Source organism: Prunus mume, linkage group LG1 (assembly GCF_029339155.1).
Source record: "Prunus mume cultivar Tortuosa linkage group LG1, ASM2933915v1, whole genome shotgun sequence".
NCBI classification, from domain to species: Eukaryota; Viridiplantae; Streptophyta; class Magnoliopsida; order Rosales; family Rosaceae; genus Prunus; species Prunus mume.
In genome coordinates, this window is record NC_142698.1 from 13,155,904 (window position 1) to 13,169,301 (window position 13,398).

The 13,398-nt window shown below is 40.3% G+C and overlaps 3 protein-coding genes across 5 annotated transcripts; 1 reads left to right on the forward strand and 2 right to left on the reverse strand.

Annotated features, from left to right (window-relative positions):
* Positions 1-487: 487 nt before the first annotated feature.
* Positions 488-3,905, reverse strand: LOC103334675 (disease resistance protein RPM1-like). Of its 3 annotated transcripts, XR_016125963.1 has the most exons (3): positions 1,295-3,905; positions 867-948; positions 488-700 (listed from the first exon to the last, which is right to left on the reverse strand). XR_016125963.1 is itself a non-coding variant. In XM_089049874.1 (2 exons), the coding sequence occupies exons 1-2, from the start codon at positions 3,581-3,583 to the stop codon at positions 637-639; spliced, it is 2,781 nt and encodes a 926-aa protein (XP_088906000.1). In that variant the 5' UTR covers positions 3,584-3,903; the 3' UTR covers positions 488-636. The 3 variants fall into 3 exon arrangements, 2 of the variants coding, with proteins under 2 accessions (XP_088906000.1, XP_088906031.1); XM_089049874.1 differs by having other exon boundaries at positions 867-3,903; XM_089049905.1 differs by lacking the exons at positions 488-700; positions 867-948 and having other exon boundaries at positions 1,566-1,763; positions 1,945-3,905.
* Positions 3,906-5,925: 2,020 nt separating this feature from the next.
* LOC148921046 (secreted RxLR effector protein 161-like) lies at positions 5,926-6,660 on the forward strand. The gene is made up of 2 exons (XM_089047786.1): positions 5,926-6,348; positions 6,436-6,660. Exons 1-2 carry the CDS (start codon positions 5,926-5,928, stop codon positions 6,658-6,660), a joined length of 648 nt encoding a protein of 215 aa, XP_088903912.1.
* A 168-nt stretch (positions 6,661-6,828) lies between these two features.
* LOC148921047 (LRR receptor-like serine/threonine-protein kinase EFR) lies at positions 6,829-11,890 on the reverse strand. Its single transcript, XM_089047789.1, is given in 3 exon segments — positions 6,829-7,077; positions 9,950-10,483; positions 10,486-11,890. Coding segments are annotated over 3 exon segments (2,169 nt in total). The 5' UTR covers positions 11,872-11,890.
* Between the last annotated feature and the right edge of the window lie 1,508 nt (positions 11,891-13,398).

Here is a 13,398-nt window from a genome sequence, read left to right on the forward strand (position 1 = left end):
TTCAGGTGTACGGACAGACCCCATATGTGGCGTTGGTAGTTCCGGCATATAGGGACATATTGTGATATAATGATGAGGTCACACGTGTCGTAGGATTTTCCTGCGTGTTGACAGACCCCATATGTGGAGTTAGTAGTACAGGCATATGGGGAGATATTGTGATATGTTTGTGAGGTCGCACGTGTCGTAAGAGTATTCGACGTGTATCATTAGTTAGATTTAGGATATATCAAAAAGAACAATATTGTCCAGATTTTACAGTTAAAATTTTTGAGAATCAAAGTATGGAGAAAAAGGGATCATAGGGAGATCGATGAATGTTGTTGGTTTTTTTTTTGGCGAGATAGAGTGTATTAGGGTGTACCATGGGTATTTTTGGTAGTTAAATAGGGTGTACTTAGTTAATTTTACATTTTGTTTAAATATTAGGGTGTACTTAGATCATAGGTTGTACTCAGTTAATTTTAGAGTTCGTTTAGCAGCACTCTTGCCAAAATGAATTTCTCATTAGCCAAGCAACTGGATTTATACAAAGGTCATCCTACAATTAAGCCATCTAGTCCTACAATCTAGTTGTACAACTTTGGTAAGTAAGAATACAGAATCAATTACAAATTACAACAATGAAATAGTTTCCTAACTAATCCCAGATTGTGTGGGATACAGTGAATTCTCATCATCGACATACCTGGACTTGTTTCTGCAAAATATATAAAAAGACAAAAGCAATATTGTAATTAACAAACAATTTATATGGCTTTACATCCATTAACAGAGATGTGAACGAGAACAATTTCTTGAACACAAGTGCAATATTCCAAATCATTAAGTTTAGGAAAGTCACTGAAAGGATAAAAGATACTTACGTATATTTCTTACATCTCTCGTCGACGAGTAGCATCCTTGGATGATCCACACCTCCTTCTTTTATGGACTCTCTAAACTTCTCTGAAACATTATCAAATCTGTATCGTTTTAGTTTAGTAAGGTGCTCAACACCCTGTGGCAATGTTTCTAACGTCAAGCAACTATGAACATCTAAGACCTCAAGATTTGGCATCGCCCCTTTTTCTATAGTTATCTTATTTAATAATGCAAGATTCCCCAACCTTAAATACCAAAGCTTCACAAAGCCTCTGCTAAAACATAACTCTTTCCTAACAGAGGCATCATCAAGGAAAAGAAAATGTAAAGAGGGTACCGCTTCAATATGAGTTAGTAAATCTTCTTCAAGTCTGGACCCATGCAGATTCAATTTTGTGAGAGACTGGAGAGAACAAAACCAATGTGGTACCTTTTCCAGTTTGCCGACCAAGTCAAGTCTATCAAGGTAGGGAGGCGGTAAAGACAATGCGTCAACTCGAAGAAATTCCTCTCCCTCTGCTGCAATTAAACCCAAGGAGGAAAGCACCTTCATCTCTTGAATTGTGGCACATAGGTCCTCCTCGTCTCTTTCTTTCACATTTGTAATGCCAAGGTTCTTAAGCTGGGTCATATTTCCAATAAGTCTAATACTATTTCCTTCTGATTCAATATATGCCAAAGATTGCAATTTCTTCATCTTACTAATAGTAATACTTGATGGTATTCTTACCCCAATAACAATTACCTTTCCGGAAATGAACCTGCCCACAATTAAATGGCGCAAGTTTAGCAACTTGGAAATCCCTCTTGGAAGTGCCTCTATTTTTGTCCCCGCGATGTTCAAGGTCTGAAGGTTGCCGAGCTGTCCAATGGATTCTGGAAGCTCCGTAATTGGAGTTCTACTCAAATTTAAAAATTTTAAATTAAATAAGGACGTTAGATTGTCTGGCAGATTATCAATTGGGACATCCTCCAAATCTAGAACCGTCAACAATTTAAGGGCAAAAGGTAACTTATTTGGGAAAGAGAATGAGGATACGGCAGTGGCAAAGACAAGAAACGAACGAAGCCGTGATATACCTGTGCATGATTCAATTTCTCCATTAGTTGTTTGAATTGACAAACGGAGTGCCCCAGTTTCTTCTATTGTTTCACTCCCATCATGTACAGCGCAAAACTTTTCTTCTTTTGCTATAGACAGAGCAATCTCCCTCAAAAGATCATGCATCTTACATGCTGGGAGGGGTCCTCGAAACCTTTGCTGTAGCATGTTACGAAAAATGAGTTCCATAAGATAGCTATTTGCAACTTTTTCTGGCGTGAGCCCTTCGACATGTTCAACAAATCCTTCAGCGATCCACAATGAGATGAGCCTATTATTTATGATCACATGATCTTCTGGGAAAAGGGAACAATATAGAAAGCATTGCTTCAATCGGTATGGCAAATCATTAAAACTAAACAACAAGATGCTCATCTTCATAGGTTCTAGCAAAGGACTGTTTGTTAAATGCCAATTTAAGCTGTTGTAGACTGTGCTCCACTCTGTAAGTGACTTCTTAGAAGACATAAGACCACTCAATGCTACGATCGCTAGAGGTAAGCCTTCACACTTCTCCACAAGTTCCCGAGCTATTGGCAGAATTTCTGTTGAACAAGATTTGTTTGGATAACTTGAGAATGCTCTCATGCTGAAGAGCTCCCACGCATCACCTTTTTCCAGCGGTTGAATCTTGTGAACATGGCTTTCAACTCCAAAAGAAGAGGATGCTATGTCTTCTCTTCGAGTTGTAAGCATGACTCGACTTCCAAGTTGTTTATCTGGAAAGGAAAACCTTATTTTCTCCCAAAGGTGGACATCCCAAATATCATCCAATACAACTAGGTACCTTTTAGTCTCCAAGTAGTTCACCAAAATCTCCAGCAATTCGTTATAACTCATGGCATTCATGTCTGCAGGGACCTCTTCCTTCTTTGCTTTGTGGAATTCTTTGATCAATCTTCTAAGTAAGTCTTCAATCACATAAGACTGGGAAACAGTAATCCACGCATAGCATTCGAAATGTCTCTTTACAATTTCATCTTTGAAAGTCCTTGCAACTAGAGTTGTCTTCCCCGATCCTCCCATCCCGACCACAGACACAACAGTTTGGCGTTGCTCTTCGTTCGTCAGCCATCCCATTAACATGTTCTTATCACCTTCAATCCCGACGAGTTCATCCTCCTTATGATAAAGAGAAGACTCCGCTTGAATCTGCACCCATCTGCGAATATCCTCAGAAGAAGTACTTTTTCCTTCTACAGCTGCACCACCACCATATCTCTGACTTCTCTCTGTAATAGCTCTAATTGCCATTGTGATTTTCCGTAACTTGTTGGCTATTTTACGCTTATACCAAAGGTGCTTTGGAAAGTGAATGGTTTTGTGGATCCACCTGGTAAATCGACAGGCAATTTGCTGCTCGTACACGTGATACATGAATTCATCAATGATGTTTTCAACATCATTGACCAAGTCTCGAACACTTCTGATCCACACTTGCTCTACTTGTGTGTGTCCTTTGTTGCCCTCGTCAGCATTCGCCAAGAAGGCTTTCATGAATTCCAGCTCCCGCTTAATCTCATCAACATGATCACCAACGCCTGCTATGGAGGCTGCTTCACTCTCGAGAATACCTACAAATTTGCAAATGAAGAGGTCTGCTGAAACTGACGCCATAACGGCCTTATTTTGGTATATGCTAGCTTAATCAAAACAACACATCTAGAATTGATTCTGGGGAGCAATAAACCGGATGTAACACAAAATTTAAAAATCAAAATACATGAGAAGATAAGATTCCATTGTGTGATGGTAGGTTGGGGCTCAGCTCAGATGTACTAAAAGAGAGAGAGGATCACAAGTTATTGCTTAGAAATCTTGCTATGTGTTTATTATTGCTCTGGAAACTCGGAAAAGTAAATTCCATCTTGCTATGGGTCTATTATTGCTGAAAAAGTGGACCTGCTTTCATCATTTTGTGATCACAAGTTCCTCATCCTCGAACCCGCCCAATAAATGATGTATTTATTTTAAATTAATAATTATATATAACATAATATAATATAACAATTAAAAAAATTTAATGTATAAATAACTAATTAAATAATATTAAGCTAAGTTAGATTAGTCTATTAAAGTAGCATGGCCGCTGTAATTTAGTAGCTCTACGTACAGCAACATACACTTTTCTTGCGCAAGTTTTTTTTGTTTTCCATTGAGTGAGGACATTCATCTTGATGATGAATTGTTAATGAAAACATTATGTTGTATTAGTTTCATTGAATTGAAATGAATTTGAGTAGTTGAGTGAAATTTTATAGTTCAATTGAATTTAATTAAGTTGAATGATAATTTAAGGTGAAATTGAAGTATAATATGGATAGTTTTTATATTTGTTTAAATGTATAATCGGGGATTCGGGTCAGATTTGGGATATAATCTCCTAATGGGGACGGGGACGAGGACGGGAATTCCCCGAAATTTCATACCGGGGATGAAGATGAGGATGAGGATGGGAAGCAAAGACGGGGATGGTATTGCCATACTCAGCCCTCTCCCATCTGATGTGTTTTTATTTATTTGAACCAAAAGTAAAAATTAATTTTTCTGCACATGTTTTTTCCCCCCTTAAATATAGTAATTTAATTCAACTAAACTAACAATACAAGGCCCACGTTTTAACAATAAACACGAAAATATTTAAATGCAAACTTTCTTTGTGTGCATTAAAAACATATATAAAACATCAAAAACACGATGGCAGTGGTATTTCTATACATGCAAGATGGGCATGCACATGATGCAATATTGTTTTTTTTTCCTTTCTTGAATAGGTATTTTGACTTGTTTCAAAAGAAAAAAAAAAACTTTGGGCTCTTGGAAATGCAGATCTAAGTGAGCAAATGTTTGTCCATAGTGTGGGCTTACTTAAGGATAATTATACTTTATAATGTGTAAAAGGGTGCCGATTGGAGCTGTGATGATGGGCACTCGGGGGCTAATGGGAGCTGTTATGGAGTCAAAAGGTGTGCATTGGCCGGTTAGACAAACCTTATCGAACGACCTTAACTACACGTATAATATGACGTCCTGTCCCTAAATTTCTTTTGGATTGAGAAATTTTAGCTTACTTAGATGATTTTGGCCCTAGGTTTTCATATTTGAAATTTGAAAGGACATTTTTTGCATCTTTTTGTTGTAAACAAATAAAATGCCGGAATATAAAGCGAGAATATGATTAATAACTCCAGAATGAGAGCCCATTTGATTAAGGACATAAATTTTATTTAATCCTTGAAAAGTCTTTGTTGGTAAAGGTGGCTCTCAGGTCACAAAGTTTCCTCAACTTTCGCTGGTGCAGATAGGTTCAGCTATAGAAAGATAGAAACGCTAATTAATAATTCAGACAAATGCTAAAGCAGATCTGTGCTGCTGCTTTTTTAAGGGAACTTTCTGTACAACAAGCAAATAAAACAAAACAACCCATGAAAAATTACAAAGGTATGGCTCAAAATATACACAAGATTCCAGGTTCAGGTCACCAAAGACTTTTTGGATTCAAGATTTCAACGTCTAAAAGAGTATATAGCGAGAGCAGGGCGGAAACTAGACTAGAGAACCCTTTATCTCATGTTGTTTGAAATTTCAAGGTGAGACGTCATTTGATTGGACTTGCAAACTTGCAAAATGGGTGAAGGACCTGGACCCCATTTGCCAAAAACTAACCACTTTCGTCCCAAATGGAATTACAATTTGAGCACCCAAAAAGTAGTCTACGGTTTAGTCAAGAAAATGCAAAAACTAACCACTTTCGTCCCAAATGGAATTACAATTTGAGCACCCAAAAAGTAGTCTACGGTTTAGTCAAGAAAATGCAAAAACTAACCACTTTCGTCCCAAATGGAATTACAATTTGAGCACCCAAAACTTTCGTCCCAAATGGAATTACAATTTGAGCACCCAAAAAGTAGTCTACGGTTTAGTCAAGAAAATGCAAAAACTAACCACTTTCGTCCCAAATGGAATTACAATTTGAGCACCCAAAAAGTAGTTATGTGGATCAGGTCCCAACTAACAGAGAACGATATCAAAGGTTAGTTGGGAGATTGATTTATTTATCATTGACACGCCCTGATATTGCCTATGCTGTAAGCGTTGCTAGCCAATTTATGCATTCACCTAGTGAGGATCATATGGTTGCTGTGATGCGTATTCTGAGTTATTTAAAGTCTGCTCCTGGGAGAGGTTTATTATTTAAGAAAAATGGTCACTTGATCCGGAAGGTTACACTGATGCAGATTATGCCGAATATTACAGATAGACGTTCTACATCAGGTTACTTCACCTTTGTTGGTGGTAACCTAGTTACGTGGCGTAGTAAGAAGCAAAACGTTGTGTCTCAGTCCTCCGCAGAGTCTGAGTATAGAGGGATTGCCCAAGAGGTTTGTGAAATACTGTGATTGAGGTGGTTACTTGCAGAAATTGGGTTTAGACCGAATGCTGCTACAAAGCTCCACTGTGATAATCAGTTTGCATTTGAAATTGCTAACAATCCGGTGCAACATGGTCGAACTAAGCATGTAGAAGTTGATCGGCATTTCATGAAGGAGAAGCTGGAGTATAAGTTAATTTCTATACCTTTTGTGCCTTCTTCAGAGCAGCTTGCAGATATGTTGACCCATGTTGTGTCAAAGCGCCGATTTGAAGACTCACTTGACAAGTTGAGTATTACCGATATCTATGCACCAACTTGAGGGGAAGTGTTGGCGTGAGTCAACGTTCCTATTAGGAATAGAATTTCTGTTTTATTGTAATTATCTAATTTGAGTAAAATTAAGAGATTTTGTACATATTTCCTATTTGTAACCACTCTGTATGTAGTATATATATTCCTCATTGAGAGAAGAATAAACATATCAGTTTTAAACCCTAATTATTTTGAGTGGAAGTACTCCTTTGTATACATAACCAAAACTTCCCGAACCAATCAGGTTGTCCACAGAGAACCCGCCAGTTGATTGAACAAGTTCTGAGTAAAAGATTGATTTCCAACCGTTATAAGAATGTGAAGTTGCAGGTCCACCTCTTGACTTTTTCACCTTTGAACGAGCAATGAGGAAGCATGACAAAGCGATTATGAACGCAAGTGCACAAGCTACAGGAATGATTACCTTCGGGGCAAGTAGTCGTTAAGATGAATGGGACTTTTTGATGGAGCATGCATGCAGAAGTAATTCGACAGACCCGTCCCGAATTTCCCGGAACCCGAGACGAACCCTGCGGAGACCTCGGCATCACACCCACGCTAGGTTCACTCCTTAAATCTATGTCCTCATTTACCATAGAGGATTAAGGGCACGAGACTTTCACAAATTTCGCAGAGTCTCCCCTGTAAATTGAACATTTCCCCAAAATTCCCACCTGCATAAAACACATTTATAACCCAACCGGCAGCATGCACAATATAATCTCATGCAATTTACACAAATGGCCTCCGGCCTTCAAATGATTCTAGCAAAACTGCCCACAGAGGTTTTAAAATAACTTAATGCATCAAACATGCATATACCAAAAATCAAAATCTAATTACGCACACCTTCACTCACTTAGTCCTCAGGACCAATCTCAATTCAACCAAGTTTCAGGACAAACAACAAGGGTCCGAACCAATCTCAATAAGACCACCTAAGTGGGGTCTAATCTGTGGCTGCACCTAGTAACTTCAGGCTGCCTACGTACCCTACTAAGGGATCAAGCCACACGTAGCTCTTTCGTATCTATCCTGGCTCCTAATATCAAAGAAACCATTACAGCCATACAAATTCATACATTCTAGGATTTATCTATCACAACACACCAAACACAATCACAATATCACCCTTCATACGACGGGACGCACCCGGCCTTGTATGGGGCCTGTCAACACGCCGGCTAATCCAAAGACGCGTGCAGACTCACACCGGGCCTGCTACATTCTCACCAGCCCTCACACAATCACATCTCCTCATACGCCGGGACGCACCCGCCACGATGGGGTCCGCCAACACGCCGCTAATCCAAAGACGCTGCGGCGACTCACACTAGGCCCGCTACATTCTCACCAACCTCACACAATCACATCTCCTCATACGCCGGACGCACCCGCCACGTATGGGTCTGCAACACGCCGCTAATCCAAAGACGCGCGGCGACTCACATTGGGCCTCGCTACATTCTCACCACCGGCTCGCTACATTCTCACCACCATCACACAATCACATCTCCTCATACGCCGGACGCACCCGCCACGTATGGGTCCGCCAACACGCCGGCTAATCCAAAGACGCGCGGCGACCACACCGGGCTCGCTACATTCTCACCAGCCCGCTACATTCTCACCACCGCTCGCTACATTCTCACCACCATCACACAATCACATCTCCTCATACGCCGGACGCACCCGCCACGATGGGTCCGCAACACGCCGCTAATCCAAAGACGCGTGCGACTCACACCGGGCTCGCTACATTCTCACCACCCTCAACATGATCACAATATGGGGTACGTGGGGTAGTGCGTATAGCACTGTAAGCTAACATTCAATCGCTTTATTTACTTTTAAACATCCACACAATTTAAGTACATAAAATATAATTTCTAATCTTATATAAACCTCAACCAATAAAGCATACCATAAACTCCCCCATTTAAATTCACTAATTTATATCTTAAGCTCACGGTCTCCGTTTAACTCAACAACGCTCGAGACCTGTCACTAAGGTCATTCTAGCCCTCCTGGGATGGTAGAACTACAAGGAAAGTCTAGCGGTCAACCCAGGGTCAAACTACCCAAACTTGGTCAAACGGGCCCGCGGGGCCCACGACCTCCAAATTTCGATCCGAAAGTTCCTATAGGTTCTACAGGCTCTAGGACACATGTCCTGTAAGTTTGGTCCAGATCGGACGGTCGGATCGCTCACGATCGCACGATCGGACGGTCACTAAAACCCTAACCCTAGGGTTGGCATTTTCGGAGTATCCGGGACTCCATTTTATGATCCGTCGAATCCTACACGATCCTGGTAATACCTAGATCAACATATTATAATTTCAGGACCATCCGACGGTCCAAACCTAGTGAACCCGAAAAATACGCGATATGCGATATCCGTTCGGAACTCTAACGGTATCCAAATTGAGATTCGAGCACACCTACGCGCTCGTGACATCGAGAGGATCACAGTGGGACAAAAATGCCCCTCAGCTACAGTGCCCACGCGCCGCCACACGCGCCGGCAGCGCGTGGGTGTCTAAAGCGATATCGCATCGCCGGAAAACTTCCAAATCGTGAGCCAAGACTCCTACCCTAGGTAATACACCTAATTTGGAGTCACTTTTGTTCTTGGACATACCCCAAAAACTGACCGGAAGTGGCCGGAATCGCGATCGCAAAACCGGCCGAAACCTAAATCGAAAATCGGATGATCTACACTCAAAATTGATGCAATCCTACCCAACCATCAGCTAGATCATGAAAAATAGGTAGGAATCCATACCTCAATCACCCGAAACGGTGGCCGGAGGAGGGAGATCGAGCCTGCGGTTTCGGCAAAACCGCCAAAACCCGCATTTTCCGGCGACCGAGCGGCGCCGACGCCGGGAAGGGCTGTGTCTGACGGCCGAGCGGCCTTTGAGACGGCCCGCCCACCGCCATGGACGGTGGCGGAGTTTCAAGAGAGAGAGGAGGAGCTGCCGTCGGGAGAGAGAGACGCGGGGAGAGAGAGTGACGGGGCAATTCCGTCTTTTAACGAAAAATTCATTTTCCAAATATTTACGATTATGCCACTGAGCTTCTTTTGACCATATCTCTCTCGTTACAACTCCGATTCGAGCCCACTACGTGTCTACGGACTCATCTCACCGTGCTCTACGCAACGGTACAACCGGAATTTCCAAATTCCTTCCGGATAAGAAAATGACTAAAATACCCTTATCCCACGGGTAATTTCTCAATTCCACTTAAATTAATTAAACATGGGATAAAATTTGGGGTCGGGGTGTTACAAATTCTGGGAGGCCACCGTAGAGCCTATTGTTTCCAATAACTGAGAGACCACTTGAATTTGAAAAGATCCCTTCTTTAGGCAATTCACCCTCAAAATCATTATAAGAAAGATTGAGATGGTTAAGAAACGTAAAATTTTCTAGAAATTTAGGAATCTGCCCAGATAAGTTGTTGCGTGAAATATCTATTTCTTCCAGACTTCTTAAATTTGTAAGGGATTGAGGAATTGTTCCTTGAAATTCATTACCCTCCAAATGCAGGCGTAATAACATAATACAACTGCCGAGGGTTGTGGGGATTTCACCTGATAGCTTATTATTCGATACATCCAGCTGCACAAGATTTACCAAATCACCCACATTGGATGGTAACGAACCAGTCAAAGAATTTTGAGAAATGTCCAAAGAAATTGAAAGGGATGAAACCTTGACAAGCTCTCTAGGTATGGCACCTGTTATATTGTTATTATATAGGTGAAGTTCGAGTAGAGTTTGGCAATTCCCAAGACACGGAGGTATACTTCCCTGGAACATATATTATTGCCCATGTAGAGATTTGTCAATGACGGTATCCGCCCAGAAAATTTGTTATCATTCAATGAAAGTATCCCTAACTTTTGAAGCTTCCCAATTACATCAGGTAAACTACCACTGAAGTAGTTGTTATCCATTTCAAGTTGATTTAAGCTTACAGGATTTCCAATGCCGTCATGGATACTTCCGTGTATTGAATTTTGCGCTAAAGTAAGAACACGTAGTTGGGTAGAAAGGTTGGCTATAGATCTTGGCAATTCTCCTCCAAAATGATTAGTGTCAAGAGCCAACGTCTCTAGGCTAGTACAATTAGCCAAGAAACTGAGAAAGTTCAAGTCGCCAGTTTTCGCATTTCCCAGTCTATTGCTAGCAAAATTTAGCCAATATAAGCTTTGCAAGCTTCCAAGATTTTCAGCAGGGAGTGTCCCAGTGAAACCATTTTTACCAAAATCTAGAGCCAAAAGTCTAGAAGAGTTTGACAATGATGCAGGAACATTGCCTGTGAAACTGTTGACACCAACGTAAATTTCTTCAAGATTAGGAAGCTTAATGCCGAGATTTTGCGGTAGCTCTCCATGCAGCTGGTTGTCAGCCAAACTGAAACGGTATATGGAAGAAATATTATAGATTGAAGAAGGGACAATACCAGACAGATTATTCAATGCAACTGTGAATTTCCTCAAGCTTGTCAGACGCCCGAGCTCATTGGGTATGCTTCCTTGAAAATTGTTCTCGGTAAGAAAAAGTTCATGCAAAGAAGAAAAGTTTCCAATCCAGGCCGGGATTGTTCCAGTGAGGCTGTTAATATCAATCCATAGAATATTTAAATTCAACAATGAACTAAGTTGGTTAGGAATGGACCCAATAATATGATTGGAATAAAGATCCAGCACACTTAGTTGTGTACAGTGAGATATATTAGTAGGAATTTTCCCGCCCAAGGAATTTTGAGATATGTTGAGAGATTGCAGGCTTCGTAGACGACCCATTTCTTGAGGAATCTCACCATGGAAACTGTTGTCTCTAAGGTTGATTCCGGTAAGATGAGTAAGATTTCCAATAGAAGGTGGTATAGAGCCTGCCAGTTTATGAGAACTCAAGTTCAAAATCAAGACTCTTTTGGTGGAAGGGTTGCACGTAACGCCAACCCAATTGCAGAAATGAATGGAATCATTCCATGAGCTCAAGACATGGAAGGGATCTCGGGTGATTCTTTTCTTCAAGTCCAGCAGCACCAGGCGATCAGTTTCACTTCCAGAAGTATTACCACTGGACAGAGTTGCAGATTCCAGAGGTGTGCTCATGCTCATGCTCATGCATAAAAGAATGAACCCATGAAGGAATGGAAACAAAATCAGCCTACCAAGAATAGTGCGTGAATGCCCCATCCCTTTTTCTTTTTTTTAATAAAAAAAAAATACAGAGCAAATCAGAAACCGAAGTGTTTATTTTTTCTTTCCTTTAGCTGTCAAAATAAGAAACCAAGTGTTTGTATATGAAAGAAGAAATCCCACCACAATGAATAATGCTAGTAATGTGAGGAACCAAATTAGAGTCAAGCTTTCACCGTGTCTATCAATTTGCTGACCAATTTGCTTGTCGTCACATTTAACTTGTGCCCGTGACCAATTTGCTGACTTGTTATAGTCATTCAACAATACCCACTAAACATAGATGGCTGGCCCTGCAAGAGAATATGAATCGGAGAAATTGTTGGTTGTGATTTGATTGAATGCAATAATACTACTATGAATGCACCAATTTTCCAAGAGGAGGATTACTTGACCAGATTCATATTTGTATTTGTATCCTTAGTTTTGACCTAGTCCATCTACAAAGCCAAATTAGAGTCAAGCTTTCACCGTGTCTATCAAGTTGTGCTCATGAGCCATACTTGTTGTAGTCACTAAACATAGATGGCTTGCCCTGCAAGATATAATATGAATTGGAGAAATTGATGGTTGTGATTTGATTGAATGCAATAACACTACAATGAATAATGCATAGGCCCATCGATGCACCAATTTTCCAAGAGGAGTGGTTATTTGATCCTTCTCAATTTTCCAATTTTGTCCGGATTCATATCTGTATTTGTAATTTTTATATAGGCACATCGATGCACTTTCAAACAAATATAGTGGACAAATACCAAAACATCCAAACAATTATGAAAGCGTGAAAAAAGAGAGGAAGAAATCATACCGGAGAAAGAAAAGCTATAATACTAAAGTCAGTGGAAAAAAAAAAAGTGGATGAATAAAAGTTTATAACAATTCTCCAAGTGGGTTTGGTAATTTTAGTGGATGAACAAAAATTTCAACACTTGGGAAAGCGATTTCCCTGTGACAAAATATCATGCCAATGACAGTTAGAAGGAAAAATCATCACGCCAGTGAATCTTGAAGGATTAAAAAAAAAAAGATTGTCCCAAGCAAAGGTCGTATTAGAAACAGTTTGCCCACAAGAAGCTAAAGAAGAAGTGGTAGGGGTCGTACCAGGAAGAAATGGTTTGACTTTGGATAAGGCTCAATCTCTTACTTTGAGATTGATCATCGTCTCCAAACCACTACACTAGTAGGTCATTTGCTAACAACACTTCATCTTTGTCATGGTGATTGTTACCCAAGTAGAAGTTTAGGTTTACTCTATTATACTGGTTTGGAAAGTGCAAATCAAAAAAATGCATGCACAGACGCACTTGCCAATTTGATTTTGGCAGACTTCAAAGAACTAAATTGCACCAGCCAGGTAGAGAGACTGCACTCTTAACCAATAGTTATAGCTTTGATTCAGTCATTAACTATATGATGAGACCAATTAATATCTATAAAGTATGTTGATGTGAGTCTCCTAATTAATCAAGGAATTATGGGATTTACTTTCTTATTTTATATAGTTGACAAATCATTGTATAA

Bases quoted from the DNA above. Each gene is read 5' to 3' on its own strand.
- LOC103334675 (XM_089049874.1), bottom strand. From the start codon at position 3,583: ATGGCGTCAGTTTCAGCAGACCTCTTCATTTGCAAATTTGTAGGTATT. The intron at 701-866 runs GTAAGTATCTTT...TATATTTTGCAG, and splicing joins GAGAGATGTAAGAAATATAC to AAACAAGTCCAGGTATGTCG.
- LOC148921046 (XM_089047786.1), top strand. From the start codon at position 5,926: ATGGAATTACAATTTGAGCACCCAAAAAGTAGTTATGTGGATCAGGTC. The intron at 6,349-6,435 runs GTTTGTGAAATA...TGTGATAATCAG, and splicing joins ATAGAGGGATTGCCCAAGAG to TTTGCATTTGAAATTGCTAA.